This window comes from Dipodomys ordii, unplaced genomic scaffold, assembly GCF_000151885.1.
Source record: "Dipodomys ordii isolate 6190 unplaced genomic scaffold, Dord_2.0 Scaffold82, whole genome shotgun sequence".
In the NCBI taxonomy this organism is placed as follows: domain Eukaryota; kingdom Metazoa; phylum Chordata; class Mammalia; order Rodentia; family Heteromyidae; genus Dipodomys; species Dipodomys ordii.
In genome coordinates, this window is record NW_012267298.1 from 11,386,123 (window position 1) to 11,404,207 (window position 18,085).

Sequence of the window (18,085 nt, forward strand, 5' to 3'; positions counted from 1 at the left end):
GGGCTCAGCCCTCCTGCACCATGGCCCCCCCACCCGTCACGTTACCAGTCCACTGGCCTCCAGCCACTCCCCTCCCTGTCCCTGCTTCCCCTGGGCTTTGACGTTCCTGGATGCCCCACGCCCCCCCCCCTCCACACAGCCTGTGGGCTCTGCAGCCAAACATAGACGTTAGCTGCTCGCTCTCCCTCCCTCCACTCATGACCCAACACTGCACGGTGGATCGGTCCACGGGCCATGAGAACTCAGGACACTGTCACACAGTGCTCACACGACAGGAGACCTGGGGAGCCAAAGAAATACAAAGCAGAGGGGAGCGTGGCACGGCAGGGCCAGTGCTTCCCCTCTCCAGACCGCTCCTCTCCGTGACGTTCTTGATGTCATCGCTCCTGGTGGTGGTCCCTGTGTGCTCCCGCTGTCCCCGCTGGGGCAGGAGAGCTTTCAGGGAGCCCCAGAGCACACCTGTGTCCTGGGGCCTCACCTGCCAGGCAGGAGCTCCACCTCTTGAGCCGTGTCCCAGCCCCTTTTGCTTGAGTTTATTGTCACACAGAGGTGTCTCCGTGTTAGGGTTCTCTGCTCTTGGGCGTGAGGCTTTCCAGCTGCAGAGCAGCTGCTTATCTGAGACCCATAGGTGAGTGTGGGTGCTGAACAGAGGCAGTCAGAGTGTGGATGTTCCTGTTCAGGGGTTTCTGCCCCTTGGGACCGGTGGTAGCTGCCAGGGGTTGGATCAGAGGCGGGAGCGGGGCTTGAGGCCATGGGGCCACCTCCTCTCGTCCGCCGCAGGTCCTGGACACCTACATGTTCCACTCCTTCCTGAAGGCCCGGCTCAGCCGCACGATGGATGCCTTTGCCCGGATGGACCGCGATACGCAGTCGGAAGAAGACAGGTGCTCTGTTCTGGGGTGTCATGTACACGACTCGGGGTCCCAGTGCTCTGGTGACAGCTTGATCTGGATGATGAAGGATATACTCTGTGGGCAGCGCCGGTTACTAGGAAATTCACAGTGAGAGCCAGGCACTGATGGCTCACATCTGTGATCCTGGCCAGTCAGGAGGCTGAGATATGAGGCTCGTGGTTCAAAGCCAGCTTGGGCTGGAAAATCTGTGAGACTCATCTCCAGTTAAGCACCAGAAAGGCCAGAAGTGGACTTGTGCCTCAGTAGTAGAGAGCTAGCTTTGAGTAAAAACAGCTCCGGGATAATGCCCAGGCCCCGAGTTCAAGCCTCACAACTGGCACATCACACACATCATACACACAGTCACAGTGAGGCGGGGGCAGGCGAGCCCTGTGTGTCCCTGCTTGTTGGGGTGCCCTGTGCCGAGTCCCACTCTGCCCATCCCGCTCTCCCTATCTTCATTCACACGTTCCCCGTCACACGGCCTGTTTTCTAAGTGCTTCTCTTGGCCTCGGGCATGTGTTCATTACTGAGACCCACTGGCTGTCCTTCCCCGAGGGTCTGCGGAAGGTGGGATTTATTCAAGTTGTTGCCACGGTTTGCTCTCCCCCTCTGGTTAGGGAGGAACAGTGAACCGTCATGGCGTCTCCCAAGTGCACTTTTGCTTTCTTCTGTCCAGGGAGAACGGAATGCTGATAAGCCCCAGAAGACCCACGGTGGAGAAGATGGCCTTGCGGAAGCCCCCAGCCCTGCCCCTCGCCCACCGGCGCATGGTGGTCAGCATGCCCAATCTGCAGGACATCGCCCTGCCCGAGCTGCCACCCAGGAACTTGTCTCTTCGTGTCATGGGCAGCTCACACTGCCAGAGCAGCAGCCTGGGTGAGGATGTTTACGGTGTGCCTGGGAGCATGTGCCTGTGAGCCTGCACGTGTATGCCTGTGAGCATGTATGCCTGCATGTGTCTGTGTACATGTGTGTGCCTGCATACATGTGTGTGCCAGTGTGTGTGCACACCTGTGTGTGTGTATGCCTGCATGTGTGCATGCCTGCATGTGTGTGTTCACGGGCAGCTCACATCGCCCGAGAAGTGGCCCGGGGGAGGAAGTCTGTATGTGTGCACACGTGCACAGGAATGTGTGTGTATGAAGTACATACTCAGGTGTGTAGATATCTCTGAGATACAGCAAGGCCCGTGTGAGTGCCCTGCTCTCCTTACACACGTTGGGGTAAAGTGGAGTGGAGTCAGGGTCAAGAGGGGCTCTCAATGCAGGGGAGGCTGAATGAAAAGGCCACTGTGCAGAGGCTCTCCAGCAGGGGGCAGTGGAGGTGCCCTGGTGCTGGGAAAGATGTCAGCTTGGAGGTCTTCCAGTGCACGAATTGCTAAGTCCACATCTGGACGTGTGCAAGCTCCTGTCTCATTTCCACATTTGTGTGGGTCCTTGTGCTTGGGCCTTTCCGTGTACTTCCAGTGTGCAACTCTGCCCCATCCTCCGTGGACAGGAGAGGTTATTAGGGGCTAAGACCTATGAGATCCCTGCACGTGGGCTTCGCGTGGCTGCTGGCCCCGGCTGCCGGGTCCGTGCCTGGGGCCTTGTGATTGGCCATTGAGGCTCTGGAAGGTTGTGATCTGGTTGGGGGAGGGTGTGAAGCGGAGCCTCAGAGCTCCAGTGAGCCGTGGAGGTGAGTGCCGGTGCGACGCCCCTGTGCAGCCCCTTGACCATGGGGCGTGGGGAGTACCTTCTGCTTTCTGGGCCTCTTCAGGGAGCTTCCTGGCCCGCAAGAGCTCCACAGCCTCGCCTTCCATATAAGACGGAAGACATGCAACAGCAGAGCACCCCCACAGCTGCTGGTTGAGGGGTTCGGCCTCCTGCACGTGCATTGTGCCTGTGCCAGCTTTGCCCTCAGGCTGTAGCGCAGTCACTCCACGCGGCCTCGATGGTTATACAGATTAAGCTGTTGAGTGGAAGCTACCTCTTCTCACTCTAGAAGGGGAGTGAGGGGCTCTTGTAACTCTCAAGGTACACAGAACATTCTGGAAAAAGTGTTGACGTGACTGGTGTAGATGTTCACTTTGAAGGTCCATGCCTGCCAATCACCTTCTATTGTCCCTTGATTTTTCAGCCCTGAACGTGGCCCCTAGGTCCACATACACCTTCAAGATTCCAGAAATCCACTTCCCGCTGGTGAGGCAGTGTGTGCAGGCCTACTACGCAGACTTCGCCGGCCTGCTGAGCAAGGCCATGGGGCTCCTGGCCCCCGACAACTCTCTGCTCCTGGCCAGGTATTTCTACCTGCGGGGCATCGTGCACCTGATGCAGGGGCAGCTGCTCAGCGCCCTCCTGGACTTCCAGAACCTGTACAAGACAGACCTGGGGATTTTCCCGGCCGACCTCGTGAAGAGGACAATGGCAGCCATGTCCACTGCCGAGCGTGCCCAGGCCGAGCGGACGCCCGAGCTGAAGAGGCTTATCACCGAGGTCCTGGACAAGCTTGGCCAGGCCCCGAAGGCCGATGACACTGTGAAGAACTTCGAGCTGCCCAAGAAGCACATGCAGCTGGACGACTTTGTGAAGAGGGTCCAGGAGTCCGGCATCGTGAAGGACACTGACATCATCTGCCGCCTGTTCACCGCGCTCACCGTTGGTAAGACTTCCACGCCACCGCTTCCTATTCAAGTATGGGCGCCCACGTGGCCGTGGTCGTGAACGGGTGATTCTGCTGCACACTGAAAAAAATAGATAGGAAAGAACCCAGCACCACCTAAAAAAAAGACGTATTCTAAAACTGTGTATGGGGGATGGGGCGTAGCTCAAGCTGTAGAATATCTTCCTCGCATGTTCAAGACTCTGGGTTCAATTCCCAGTACTACCAAAACAAAAACCAAAACTGAAAATAAACCTGGAATGACTTGGGCCTGGTGGGTAGGCTCACACTTCTAATCCTAGATTTGCAGGATGCTGGGTGTTGGAGGGACTTGGTCCTATGCCAGCAGCAGGCAAAAGTATGAGACCCTGGCCACAAACTAGCCAGGAAAAAATAGGTGGGAGGCTTGGCTCAAGTGCCCAGAATGCTTGCCTAGCAAGCATGAGGCCCTGAGTTCAAATGCCAGGGCTACCAAGAAACCCTCTGTGTTTGTGCTAGTGAGTGCAGCCGTGCTACCTGTCATTACAGCGCTGCTCCACTGTGCTCGGGGTGAGAAGTCATTTGAGACGCAGGCAGGCATGCAAGTGGGAAGCACGCGCCAATTTGCACACTGTGCTTGACTGTCTGGGATTTGGGTACCCCACGGCTCCCAGAACCTGTCCCCCACAAATGCCGAGTTGGCTGTGCTTAAACACAGTGGCGACAGGAGGAGGCCGGGCAGCGGAGGTCATGGAGCCCATGGCAGCGTGGTGGTACACGCCCCTGGGCTGGCTCTAGGTGGATGCATCACGGGCTGGGAGGATGCAGGAAGGGCTGGGAGGTGGGCAGGCCCTTTCTGCAATGCTCAGCTCAACTCAAGAGGTGACCCATCATCTGGAAAGCCTGGCTAGGATGAAGTGCTGTGCACACACGCGCAAGCCAGCACATGCACACAATACATACACACGTGCATGCATGTGTGCGTGTGCACACACACAACACACAAAGCACTCAGTGTGACACACTCAGCACATCTACAACCGCCTCATCTCCCCACTTACTGCTGGCCTCGCTTGGGGTCCCTTGCTCTTCTCTTGCTGTGCGTTGCTATGACTACAGTTAGTTGCGTCAGAAGAGCTCGTGGGTTTTGTCCATAGGTTGGGTGATGGGGTCTGCTTTATTCCACGCTGATCAGGGTTTTCCTATGCTGACACGTAGGCCCGCCCGACATTGCTGCACACTAGTCCCACATAGCACTGAACGCTGGAGACCACACAGCAGTGTGGCCCGGGTGTCTGCAGGTGTTGGTGTGTGTGTAACACGTGGCTCCGTCGCCGCGGAGGGGCGGGCGTGAGCGGAGGCTGGGGCTGTGGGGTCAGGGGCCAGTTTCCATAGGTACTGCGGGCGGTCACTTCCCCATGCCACGCTCTGAAGAGTAAGATATGAGGTCTGTCCGGCCGGCACATTCCCATGTAGGCCACGCCGGGTGGGCAGGAGTCAGGTGCAGACAGCACAGGGCATGGACAGAGCCCTGGAGGCGTGGGGCTCAGAGGCCTCGGGAGGAGCCCGTGCCCCTGGAGCGCTGGCGCCATGGGGACCAGGCTCGCGTTGGCCGTGCTGCCTGCGGTCATGGGACCAGAAGGTTATGCAGGAGGGCACTGGGAGGCCTGGCCGGCAAGGGGCCTTCCGTGGTTCCCACCAGCCCTGCTGTTTGGTTTGCATGGCAGATCAGCCCAGAAATGCCACCCCTTTGGGCGCCTGAGGTTGCCGGATAGAGCAGCATCTAATCTGTGTGTTGGCCAAATGGCTGTGTCGAAAAATGTCAGTCTTCCTCAATGCCAGATGTCGCTGGCTTGGGATAAACCCGTGAGGTAGACTACGTTTAAAGGCAGGTACTGTGGCTCAAGTCTGCGGTCCTTACTACTTGGGAGGCAAAAATTAGTAGGTTGCAATCTGAGGCCAGCCCAAGAAAATGAAATGATATGGCTACCTCAGCCAATGGCTTGGCAGTGGTGTGTACCATGGGCATGCACAGTAGGAGGATCAAAGTCCAGGTAGGCCTGGCAAATAAAGGAAGATCCTTTCTTGAAAAGGAGTAAAAAGGGGACTGGGATTTAGCTGCTGCCTAGCAAGTGCCCAATCCCTAGGTTCAAGCCCCCGCACTGATTGGCACCAAAACCGACAACAAGCCCCTTGCTGGCAGCACGTGGGCCTCTGTGTTCGCAGGTCACCTTCCCTGCTGGCCGCGACGTAGGCAGGAGCTGGTCCCTCATCCCAGCCGGGCCAAGAACCCGGATCCGAGGAGGCCAAAGTCCCAGCCAGGCATCCCGGCTCCTGTCCACAAACAGGGTCAGCAGCCATGTACTCTGGAGCATTTTCCATCGTGGTTACATTGGCATTGGGACAACATAGAAAGGGACAGCTCTGTGCAGGGAGTGGGTGCTGCAGCAAGTTCTAGAGCCTTCTTTGACGTCTGTGTTTTCCACACAGAGCACTGTATACACTGGCACTGGTACCCGATGTTCGCGTCAGTCTCCACTAGGTGGCAATGTTTTTGCTATTTTTTTCCCTCTATTTTTAAGGCGTTTCACAGTGGCTGGATATCATGTATAGTTAACAGCTATTTCTTGGCAGTGCTGGGGAGGAGCTCAGGGCCTCATGCATGTCTGGCAAGCGCACACACTTAGCTACATCCAGCCACATTTCTTTCAGTCACTGAAACCAAACAGGAAAGAAAAAATTCACATCAAAGGGATCTGTATAGCTGGGTGTTGGTGGTTCACGCCTGTCATCCTAGCTACTCTAGACACTGAGGTCTGAGGCGCAGGCAGGAAAGTCTGTGAGACTCTTTATCTCCCGTAAATTAGTTAGAAAAAGCCAGAAGTGTTGCTGAGCTTTGTTGCACAAGGCTAGAATCTCATGGACTTTCCTTTCTGGGCTGGCTTCAAATCATGATCCTCGGATGTCAGTTTCCTGAGTAGCTGGGATTATAGGTGTGAGCCACTAGCACCTAGCTAGCAATTGGATTTCTTTCTTTTTTTTTTTTTTTTTAGGTCCAGTTGTGGGGCCTGAACTCTGGGCCTGGGCGCTGTCCCTCAGCTCTTCAGCTCAAGGCTAGTGCTCTACCACTTGAGCCACAACGCCACTTCCGGCTTTTTTTTTTTTCTGCTTATGTGGTGCTGAGGAATCGAAGCCAGGGCCTCATGCATGCAAGGCAAGCGCTCTACCACTGAGCCACCTTCCCAGCCCCTAGCAATTGGCTTTCTTCATGCCCCAGTTTCCCAGCTCTACCCAAGCCTGCCTGTCATGAGGGCCCTGGATTGGACAATGTGGAGTATGATTCTTGGTGCGCAGTGGTGACCGTGAGCAGTGATTCTGTACAGAACTTGCTGGTCCCAACCACGCTGACCCACTTGGTTGGAGATGACTACATACATACGGGGTGTTGAGGATAAGAGTGTGTTGTCTGGATGGGTAGTCAGGTGCAGAGGTGTCTGGGGTGTACCTGGTTTGTCTGAGATGGAGGGTGGAAGGCGGAGGCTTGGCCTGGGGGCCGCGTTGGGGCTGGAGTAGACAGCAGGTCCCTGTTTAGCAAGGAATCAGGACTCCATTGTACATTAGAGAAGTCCTGGGCACTGGCTAGGCACCCCGCAGAGGGAGGCAGGGGTAGCAGGAGCCCCAAGCTGTGTCTGCATCTCCCAGTACTGCAGGTTCGAGGCCAGAGGGGCCGGCAGACTCAGGAGGCATGGAAGTCAGGAGCAGGCCAGGGTGGGTGCAGGGACCAGCCGGTGTTAGGGGTGGGGTGTGCAGGGCTGAGGAGAAGCTGGGCATCTGCGTGGGGCTCCCGCTCACCCCAGGGCATGGTGACTACTCGGTGTTTACAGACTGCATCTGCTAAGGTGATCTGGGCTAAAAACAAATACATCATTCACTTACAGAGAGCAGAGTAGGCTGGTTTCAGGCAAGGTGTGATCCTAATTTCTTCAGTGTTACTTTCTCTCTGGTCCAGTGGTGAAGAAGTACCACAAGAAGTGCCCTGATCTCAGTGTTTCCTTGCAGCTCCAGGGTTACCATGACAACCTGTCCTGGACCACAGAACCCTCCCCTCTGCTGTCTGGAAAGGCCAAGGTCGAACGATCTGAGCACCAGCGCCACCTGCTGCCTGACTCTGGGCATTGTGCTATATCGTAAGGTGATGCATGTGGCCTAAGTCATCCTTTTTCTTATAAAACCCAGGCCAGCAGAAACAAATTGACCCGGAAACATTCAAGGATTTCTATAATTGCTGGAAAGAGACGGAAGCAGAGGCCCAGGAGGTGAGCCTGCCTTCGCTGGTGATGGACCACCTGGACAAGAACGAGTGCGTTTACAAGCTGTCCAGCTCTGTGAAGACCAGCCGTGGTGTGGGCAAGATTGCCATGACCCAGAAGCGGCTCTTCCTGCTGACAGAGGGGAGGCCGGGCTATGTGGAGATTTCCACCTTCAGGAACATAGAGGTAAGCTCACCTAGCGTGGTTCAGGGTACAAAGGTTGGCCTCCTGTACCCGGCCTCTGCTGGCCGAGGCTGCTTCCTGTCCAGGGTGGGGAGAGCAGGGAGGAGGCCCGGTGTGCGCAGGCGTAGGGCCCCTCCCTGGCTGAGAAGGGAGAAGCAAGGCCAGCCGCCACCCTCCAGCCAGGCAGGAGCCAGGCGCTTCATCATGGTGGGTCTTCTGCCCGCACAGGAGGTGAAGAGCACCATGGTGGCCTTTCTCCTCCTGAGAATCCCCACCTTGAAAATCAAAATGGTGTCCAAGAAAGAAGTGTTTGAGGCCAACCTGAAGTCCGAGTGTGACCTGTGGCATCTGATGGTGAAGGAGATGTGGGCTGGGAGGAAGCTGGCCGACGACTACAAGGTGGGCAGCCGCGGCCACAGGGTGTGGTGAGGGCTGGCCGCCAGCCCTGCCGGGAGGCCTGGAGAGTGGGTGGCAGACCGGCTGGGCTGCGCTGCGCCCATCCGCCCGGCGGGCAGGCGAGCAAATGTCCTCAGCCTCCCACATCTCGTGATCAGGAACTGCGTGGAGTTGGCACTGGCTTTGCCCTGAGGACGTGTGTCACTCATTTCCTCCAGTCACCCGATGACACGCTCGCAGAGATGACAGGGGCTGGGCACCAAGGAAGGGGTGTGGGGGGCGTTGTGTCAGCGAGTGGCGAGCTGAGCGTGGGCAGCGCATGGGCAGGTGCCGTTGGGGCGGCTGGTCCTGGCCCCCGAGGCTGGCTGGGGGCGCCAGGTTTGGTAGCGTGTTGCTGTGGGCTGGGCCTGAGCCCGTGGCAGGCACCACACAACGGTGCAGGCCCCGTGCACTGGTTTCTGTGCAGCCAGAGCGCCTGCAGCTCCCGCCTCCATGTGGACTCTGCATGTGCAGCCGTGGCCACACAGCCAGAGCGCTTCTGCCTGGCTCTGCAGAGAGTGTGCTGGGTCTGGCGTGAGCCACCACCACCGCTGCCGGCCCGCGTACCGCCTGGCAAGGGCGCAGCCGGGCGTGACGGCACTGAATCGCGGTTTCCACCCAGGACCCTCAGTTCGTCCAGCAAGCGCTCACCAACGTCCTGCTCATGGACGCCGTGGTGGGCGCGCTGCAGTCCCCTGGGGCCATCTACGCCGCCTCCAAGCTGTCCTACTTCGACAAGATGCGGACCGAAAGTAAGAGCCGCCGTGTCTTGCTGGGGGCCTCGATTTCACCGGCAATACTCCATCCCCAAGTTCTTGTTTGTATACCTTTCATTCTGTTTGAGACAGAGGCTTGTTTGTAGCCCAGGCCAGCCTCAAATTCTCTGTCCTCCTGCCTCAAGCCTCCCGAGGGCCGGCTGCCGGGCCCGCGGGCGCACACCTGGCTGTAGTTTGTGTCTGCGTGGCGCCCAGCGCCGCTTCCCTCTGCTGCTCTTTCTGCGGAGCGCGGCGAGGCCGCGTCTCCCATCGCGTCGCCAGGGGTCCCCCCATTCCTCTTCACACTAATGACAGAAATTCCTCCGGCTGATGTAAGCCGACTAGAAACTTCTGGAAGGCTGTTGGGTGGTGCATGCAAGCGGTTGGCCGCTGGGTGCTGTGGTCAGGCAGCTTCGGCCTGTGCGTGGCTGGGCGCCACAGGTGGATTCAGGGTCTTGGAGCCAGGGGCCCGGGGCCCTCATGTTTCTTTGCTTTGCCTGCCATTTTCCCGGCGTCCCCTTCCTAACCTCGCCGCAAGCTGGACGCAGGGTGGAGTGGACGCAGCTGTTTGTTGGGAACTAGTTATAACCAGAGGCGGGGTGAAGAGGGGGGCACTCTACTTCTGGGGGAGGCTTCTGGCTGTGCTGGGGGGCCCGGCGCTGGGTTAGAGAGGCTGCTGGGGTGCGCGGGCGCCTGGCTCCATTACCCAGCCTCGTATCCACCCTGCTCACGTCACGGGCCTCAGGGCCCAGCCGCCGCGGGTGGGGCGGGGCTGGAGACCAAAGCCTTCGCTGGCTTCCTGCCAGTGACGCCATGTTGCGTGGGCGCCTGCCCCTCAGTCCTCCTCCCAGTCCTCCCCCGGGGGCCAGCGCGGTCCTCGTCCTCCACTGACCAGTGGTCTTGTGCTCCAGTGCCCCTGGCGGTCCCCAAGACCACCTCGGAGACCCTAAAACACAAGATCAACCCGTCGGCCGGGGAGACGGGCCCGCAGGCTGTGGAGGTCCTGCTGTACACGCCAGGTGAGCCCTCCTGCCCCGCTCCGGCCTGGGGACGGCCGTGTGGGTGGAAGCAGGTTTGAGGCCTTGGTGACTCGGCAGGGCGCCGGGCCTGCGGCCGTGTCCTCACCCGGAGTGTGGCCTCCTGCTCACAGCTCTGGGTGCTGAGCCGGCCCGGGGTGGGTCCGAGGGGTTACGGCAGATGCTAGGCTCCGACCTTCAGCTGTCTGACCGGCCGCCGCTGGCTCCCAGGGCATCTGGACCCAGCGGAGAAGGTGGAGGACGCTCACCCCAAGCTGTGGTGCGCCCTGAGCGGAGGCAAAGTGATCGTGTTCGACGCGTCCTCCTGGACCGTGCACCAGCACTGCTTCAGAGTGGGCTCCTCCAGGGTGGTAAGTGACCCCCCCCCCCCCCCGCCGCTGGCTGTGTGCGGGAGCAGACACCTGAAGACCGCCTCAAACCTCTGACAGGTGTCCTTTCTGTGGCGACCTGGGTACCCCATTTTTTCATGTTCTTGTGCTTTTGGTGGGTGATCTTACCTTTCACCATGGGCCAGGGGTGGTTGTGCACATGTATAATCCCAGCTGCCGGGAAGGCAGCGATTGGGAGGATTGAGGTTCAAGGCCAGCCCAAGCAAAATGTAATTAGCAAGACCCTGTCTCAGCCTGTTAACCCTGCCCCGGGCCTGAGCTGGGGGGGGAGAAAGGGGGGGCATGGGAGGGGGGCACAGGGAGGGGGGCAGGCGCTGGCGGGAGGCTGGCGGGCTGACTCGGGCTTCTCCCTAGAACTGCATGGTGATGGCGGACCAGAGCCAGGTGTGGGTGGGCTCGGAGGACGCGGTCATCTACATCATCAACGTCCATAGCATGTCCTGCAACAAGCAGCTCACCGAGCACCGTGCGGCCGTCACCGGGCTTGCCGCGCCCGCCGGCGGGAGGCCCAGGTCGGCCGCAGGACGCGGGCTGCGGGGGCGGGGAGGCCCAGGTGCGCGGTGCTCCTGCTGGACCCGCGGGGGACCTCAGCCCTGGGCGGAGGCGCGGAGCCCTGGGGAGCCCCCCAGCCTGGGCTCGGCCTCGGGTGTGGGCGACCCCACGGCCACCCCGCTCCCCCCGGGCCATTAACTGTGTGTGTGTTTGACCCTCAGCGAGCTGTACTCCTGCAGTGTGGACGGGACGGTGCTGGCCTGGGACGTGAGCAGCCTGCGGGTCACCGGCCGCTTCCAGCTGCCCTGCGGGGGCCTCACGGCCATCAGCCTGCACAGCAGCCACCTCTGGTGCTGTGAGTGCCCGCGCCACCACTGCCTCCCCTCCCCGGGCCTCCCCTCCCCGGGCCTCCCCTCCCCGGGCCTCCCCTAGACTCCTGCCCTCCTATGGAGTGCAGACCACCCTGGTCCGCCCTTGGGGAGCCACCCTCCCTCCCTGTCTCTGAACTCAGAGCTTGAGCCACAGCCAACTGTGGGGCGTTTTGTGTGCGTGTGTGTTCTGGGGCTCGAACTCGGGGCCTGGGCGCTATCCCTCAGCTCTTTTGCTCAAGGCTGGTGCTCTACCACTTGAACCACAGCTCCACGTTCATCTTTTTGGTGGTTCATTGAAGAGTCTCATGGACTTCCCTGCCCGGGCTGGCTTTGAACCTTAATCCTCAGGTGTCAGCCTCCTGAGTAGCTAGGATGACAGGCGTGAGCCGCCAGTGCCCGGCTCCAAGTGATTTTAGGTTTCCCCTGTGGTTCTCCCAAGTGGGGGGCCGGCTGGGGACACGGCGAGGCCACTCACAGCTGTGCTCTTCAACGCCCGTCTGGCCAGCGCCTACCTGGCCAGCACCCAGTCTGAACGCCGTCGCCTGTGTGTGGGGCCCGCGCTGCGTGAGTGCGTGGGCAGGTGACGGTGCCAAGCGGTCTGAGGCTCAGGCTGTGGCTGCCTCCTGGGCTTCCTGTGGCACCCCCTCCCGGCAGCCAGCCCTTCCCGACCCAGGGCTTTGCCCTGTGCGCAGGCACCCCCCCCCCAGTGCTGGCCTAGAGGGGTTCCTTGTGCTTAGTAGTGGGAGGGAGGAAAACCCAGGCTAGCGTCGGAGTGGTTAGGCTGGCTGAGGACCAAGGGCTTCATTTCTCACCTGAGGCTGGTTGGTCCCGCAGGACAGGGGACACGTGCCGAGTCCCACGGGGCAGGGGACACGTGTGGGTGTGGCAGTCCCAGGACACGTGACAGCATGGGACTGGTGGTCACGGGAGGACGGGGGGGCCGGGTCAGGTGAGGACGCCCATGCCGGGCTGGCCGCGGCTCTGCAGGCGCGGGGAGCAGCATCGTGGAGGTGACGGCCCGCGGCGTCCTGCGGCAGCAGCTGAGGATCAACGGTGGCCATCCGGAAGTGCAGGCCTCCTTCCTGGGCCTCCAGATCCTGCCTGAGGTACTGAGGGCCTGCGGGGCGGGTGGGAGGCGCCGCGGCCATGGTGCCACGGTGGCGTCTGTCTGTCCAGCAGGAGCAGCTGTGGGCGGCCTGCGCGGGACACAGCGAGCTCTACATCTGGAGCCTGGGGGACCTGGCCCAGCCCCCCGAGAGCGTCCGCCTTCCAGACTGCTCCGAGATCAGCTGCATGATCCGGGTGAAGAGGCAGGTGAGGCCCGTGCCCCCCACCTCGCCCTCTGGGCTCCTCCCCGGGTGGGCACGTGTGGGCTGTCACAGCCTCGGGCTCCCGTGTGACTGTGGGGCGCGGGGGCAGACGCTGTCTGGAGGCCACCAGTCGCCACAGCCTCACGGGCCCTGTAGGAGGTGGAGTTCACTGCCCGGGCGGGGCGGGGGAGGCGTCCCCTGCTTTTCTCTGAGTCCCAGCACTGCCGGTGACCCCGGTGACCTTGGCTTCCCCCTGGCGCTGGTATCGGGACCGTCCAGCCCCAGAGGAGACACGGGGAGGAGGAGGTTCGAGCCCCTCGAGCCCCGCTGCACTGCCTGTAGTTAACGAGAACGGGCGTGCGTCCTGCGGCCACTGGATGCTCTCATGCGCGGTCCACACCTGACTGCCACAGCCAGCTTCTCGCCTGTCCCGCACACGTGTGCGTGCGTGCGTGCGTGCGTGCGTGCGTGCGTGCGTGTCCTAATGTAAGAACAGTTTCCCTCTTCTCAGCAACCCCCAGGCACTGTCCAGCACTGACGGGTCGTGTTGGCCTCTGGGCTTCAGCCCCGTCCTCCAGGCCCAGCCTCTTGAAAGCAGAGACCTGGCCAGGAAGGACATGTATTTTGGGGTGCCCGCAGAGCATCGGCTTTGAGGTGCCCCTTCCCCTCTGACTGACGCCCGTCCTCCCTGCAGATCTGGGTGGGCGGCGCGGGCCCCTCGCAGGGACGGCCCCGGGGGAAGATCTACGTGATCGACACGGACCAGAGGACGGTGGCCAAAGAGCTGCTGGCGCACGTGGACTGCGTTCGGACGCTGTGCTCCGCCGAGGGTCGCTACGTGCTCAGCGGGTCCGGGCCGGAGGAGGGCAAGATCGCCATCTGGAAGGTGGAGTGAGCGCCCGCCCGCCCGCCCGCCCGTGCCCCGTCAGCCTCCGCTCACACATGCGGCCTCAGCTGCAGTTGCCCAGTGGGTTTTCCAGAATGTACCAGAATCCACAAGCAGGGCCTGCACTGGAGCCACGATCTTGGCTGCATCACATGACTCCTCAGCATTTGTTCTTCACACACCTGGACCTGACGGGGCGGTGGTGGCTGCTCACGTCCTGGTGAGCCCTAGGGGACACTGAAGCGCCGGGCTTTTCTATGAAAGGGCGCAGGGCGCCCAGTGCAGCCGCCTCCCTGCCGGGTGCGGCGCATGCTACGCAGGACGCGTGCGCAGTGAGCGGCGCTTTGCTGTTAGCAGCCCGACTGCCACGTGTCCCAGTGTTGCAGGCTGCTGCCACCGAGGCCGGAGCCGTTCACCGCTGGACAGCACGTGGCCCGCAGACCCGGGGCGGAGCTGCAGAGGACTTGCCCGGTGCCCGCCCGTCCCGGACCGGGCACATGGTGCCTGCAAGGAGCGCTGCTGATGGTGGACGGTGCTCGCCGCCGACCCCCTCTCCCAGGGGTGGCTGTGGGGGCGCTGGCTCCCCGGAACACCAAGGTCTCTGCGTGGGAGCACTGATGGCTGGCAGGAAGGTGGCTGCTAAGGGCGGGGCTTAGCTGAGTGCCCGGGGCCCCGCGGCGCAGGCCTCAGACTCACGGGAGCATCATTTGATGCCAGTCCACGGCCCCAGGAAACCCGAGCGGGCGGCTTAGCCGGCTGAGCTACGCGCGCTCACGTCCGCTTCCTCATTGTAGCCGCTGCCAGTGGGCAGCGCTCTGGACGTGACCCAAGACGGGTGTGGACTGCCCGCTTCTCCTCGTCAAGTTATTCCAAGACAGACTTTTGTGTTTCATCCTGGACACAATTCCCAGCAGCGGAGGCAGCACTGAAGCTGCCAGGGCACAGCAGCTCTGTGTGTGTGTGTGAGTGTGTGTGATTGTGTGTGTGTAGGTGTGTGTGTGAGTGCGTGAGATTCCTCGGGAGGGGGCATGGTGAGCAGCACTCTCACCAGGGCAGGGGTAAGGAGACCCGCCGCTTTGGGGGGCTTCCGCCTCCTCTGCAGGCGCCCCAGCAGGGCAGGCGTGAGTGTAGTTGTGCCTGGCTCTAGCAGCGTGAGTTAAGTTGGTGCCCAGTGTTGCCTTGGGGGAAGCTCTGCAGCGTGTGGCACGCGGGGCCTCAGTGCCAGCTGGGGGCTGGGAGAATGGTCGCCGCTGGGGAACTAGGTGCTTTTTGGTTCTAGTACTAGGTCTTGAACTCAAGGCCTCATTCTTTTGTACTAGTAGCTGGCGCTCTACTGCTGAGCCGCACCCCCATTCTCGCTTTTCCCCCTGGGTAATGAGATAAAGTCTCACAGGCTTCTTTGCGTGGGCTGGCTTTGCATCGTGATCCTCCTGGGGTTGCAGGTGGGAGCCGTCAGTGTCTGGACTTAGCTGTGGCCATGACATGCAACCTGCACGTCCGTGGCTTTGTCTGCTGGAGGATGCATGTAGGCCTCTCCACAGACCCAGCCGGCCCCGTCCCGGGCTGGTGCTTCCGGGACAGCCCGAGTCTGTGAGGCAGCTGTGGACTGGCCGGCCCTCCGCTGTGGGGCTGAGGCTGGAGGCACGGAGCACCCAGTGTGCCTGCGCCAGCCTGCGCACCGGGGCCGCTGTCAGGTCGTTTGGGAGGGGGGCCGCAGGGAGGCCTCCATTTCCCACCACCTGGCACCCCACTTATGGGGTGAAAATGCAGCCCTAGTAGCTGCCCGCAGCCAGAGCTTACCAAGCTGTGGGCCTGTGGGGGGTACGGCAGCACCCCGCCTCGCCCCCAAGATCCCAGGAGGGTGAGGGGGCTCCTCCATGTGGAGGCTGGGCAGCGGTAGGACCCCAGGCCCCAGGCAGAGGACCTCGCGCCGCGCTGCGGCCACGCACCGAGGGCGGTGCTCGGGACAGCTGGTTCTCCAGGTGACGCCGGGGCTCTGCACCTTGGAACAGAGGCAGCAGGGGACTGTGAGGCCGAAGGACCCGGCCTGGCTGGTTATAGCTCCACGGCAGGGCGGGTCCCCTCACCCCCGGACACCAGGGCCTGCTTAGCCAGGGCGCCTGTCCTGGACTCTTTCTGGAATCTCCTAACAATATTCAGAGCAAGAAAAGCCGAGTGTGACGGTACATGCCTGTCATCCCAGCATTGGGGAGGCTAAGGCAGGGGGATTGAGAGCTCAAGGGCAGCCTGGACCACATAGTGAGATCCTATCAAGCAACAAAACAAACTACCAGCATGGGCTAGGATAGTGACCTTCAAGAAATTTATGTCCATTACCCGGCCAGGCATGATGACACATCCCTTTAGTCCCAGGTACTCAGAAAATACTAGATCAATTAAACATTCAAAAATTAATAAGCCAGGCGCCAGTGGCTCACGCCTAGAATCCTAGCTACTCAGGAGGCTGAGATTTGAGGATTATGGTTCAAAGCCAGCCTGGGCAGGAGAGTTGGTGAGACTCTTATCTCCAATAAACCACCAGAAAACCAGAAGTGGCGCTGTGGCTCAAGTGGTACTATGTGGCTTTGAGCTGAAGAGCTGAGAGACAGCGCCCAGACCCAGAGTTCAAGCTGGCGGGGGTGGGGGGTGGGGGTGGGGTGGGAGAGGCAAGACTGGGGAACTAGCTAGCAAGACTCCATCTTCACTAGAGAAGCTGGGTGAGGTGGTTCATACTTGTAATCCCAGCTGTAGGTGACTGTAGATAGGAAGATTGTGGCCCAAGGCTGATGGACTTCAGGCAAGAATGCAAGACTTCCGCGGGTAGACAGCAAGGGGGAGGGGAGCTGGTCTCAAGTGTTAAAAGTGAAGCCCTGAGATAAAGGGAATGAGAAGCCAGCGTACAGTGTCATACAGAGAAGAGCTGAAATGGATGCCAAGGCATGACGTGCGCATGGGGAGCAAGTTGGCAGAATACAAAAGGACAGGCACTTGCTTCAGAGCTCCAGGGAGGGGCGGGCCGCGGGCACCTCTCTGGGGAGCCCGGCACGCCCCATGCTGCAGTTCAGGGTCTAGCCAGGGCAAGCTAAAGCCTCACAGCAGGGCCCCGTGGCTCACGCCTATAACCCAGGAGGCTGAGACCCGAGAATCACGGCTCAAAGCCAGCCTGAGCAGAAAAGTCCACGAGACTTGCCTCCAATGAACCACAAAAAAGCTGGCTCAAGTAATAGCGCTCCAGACTTTGAGCAGAAAAGCCAGGCAAAAGCACAAGGCCCTGCATTCAAGCTCCAGTGCTGGTACGCGTACACACACAGAGTGGAGGCTACCTTTAAAAGGTCATAGTACCTGATTTAAACTAGAAGCTCCAATAACCAAGATGGTATAGGGCGCGCCTCCTGCAGGTGCGCAGAGCAGATCTTCGACCCAGGCCTGCACCACCTGCACAAAACCAAACCCCAGGACTGTAAGGCCGTTGAATGTCAACTGGTAACTAGCTGCTGCAGCGCCCCCAGGAGGTGGGACAGAAGCGCAGTCCTCAAGGGAGTTCACCGGTCACAGGGTCAACCCAGCACACAGGGGCGTCTTTGCAACCTCAGCGCCAACTTCCAAGGGTTCACGCCTGTCATCCTAGCTACTTAGGGGACTGAGGACTGTGGTTTGAAGCCAACCCAGGCAGAAAAGTCCGAGAGGCTCTTACCACCAGTTAACCACTCAGAAAACCAGAAGTGGTGCTATGGCTCAAGGGATAGAGTGCTTGTCTTGAGCTGAAGAGCTCAGGGATGGCGCCCAGGCCCTGAGTTCAAGCGCCATGACTGACAAAATAGTGCTAAACAGAAGGAAAAGCTGCTTAGAGTTCATTGAGAAAATCGGAGGCCGCACAGTGTGCTCAGGACATGATTGACTGCGGTCTGTGCACATTGTGTGCTAGCGTGGAAAGCCCCTGGTACAATGAATAGACGCTGGTTTTTAAAACGACACTGAAAAGGCTTTAGAGTAGGGGAGAGAAGAGGCTGGAAGGCGGCTGCCGGCTCAGAAGGGGCTGCTGATGAGGGCGCTTGCTCTGGTGGAAGGCTTGGGCCGCCCCTGCAGGGAAGAGAGGGCTGGCTCCCATCTGCGTCTGCATCCTCCACTCCCCCCCCCCCCCGCCTCACTGGACACAGTCCCCCTCCCCTGTTCAGCCACAGCCATCCCAAAGCCCTCCTTGAGGTCAAGAAAGGTACAAAAATGCCATCAGACCCACATCCCCCATGCTGGTTAAGGATTTCGTGTGCATTGCATGGCTTTTGAGTGGCCCCCAGCCCCCCACCCCCGGCCAAATTGGCACACAAGGCCAACTCCAGCCGAGCACCAGACGGCCTGCCTGCCTGCTCAGGTTGGGCGGAGGTGAGCAGCGTGCCCCTCCTGC

At 60.4% G+C, this 18,085-nt stretch overlaps 1 protein-coding gene across 1 annotated transcript in view; it reads left to right on the plus strand.

Moving 5' to 3' along the window:
* Dennd3 (DENN/MADD domain containing 3) overlaps window positions 1–14,430 on the plus strand; it is a 96,024-nt gene extending 81,594 nt beyond the window's left edge. The window contains exons 20-32 of the mRNA XM_013025138.1: window positions 781–884; window positions 1,573–1,772; window positions 3,015–3,536; window positions 7,752–8,011; window positions 8,237–8,407; window positions 9,066–9,195; window positions 10,110–10,217; window positions 10,446–10,585; window positions 10,979–11,136; window positions 11,338–11,471; window positions 12,475–12,593; window positions 12,667–12,801; window positions 13,492–14,430. Of these exons, the coding sequence (XP_012880592.1) occupies window positions 781–884; window positions 1,573–1,772; window positions 3,015–3,536; window positions 7,752–8,011; window positions 8,237–8,407; window positions 9,066–9,195; window positions 10,110–10,217; window positions 10,446–10,585; window positions 10,979–11,136; window positions 11,338–11,471; window positions 12,475–12,593; window positions 12,667–12,801; window positions 13,492–13,692 (2,382 nt within the window). The 3' untranslated portion in view covers window positions 13,693–14,430. The remainder of the gene's footprint in view (window positions 1–780; window positions 885–1,572; window positions 1,773–3,014; window positions 3,537–7,751; window positions 8,012–8,236; window positions 8,408–9,065; window positions 9,196–10,109; window positions 10,218–10,445; window positions 10,586–10,978; window positions 11,137–11,337; window positions 11,472–12,474; window positions 12,594–12,666; window positions 12,802–13,491) is intronic.
* The last annotated feature ends 3,655 nt before the right edge of the window (window positions 14,431–18,085 follow it).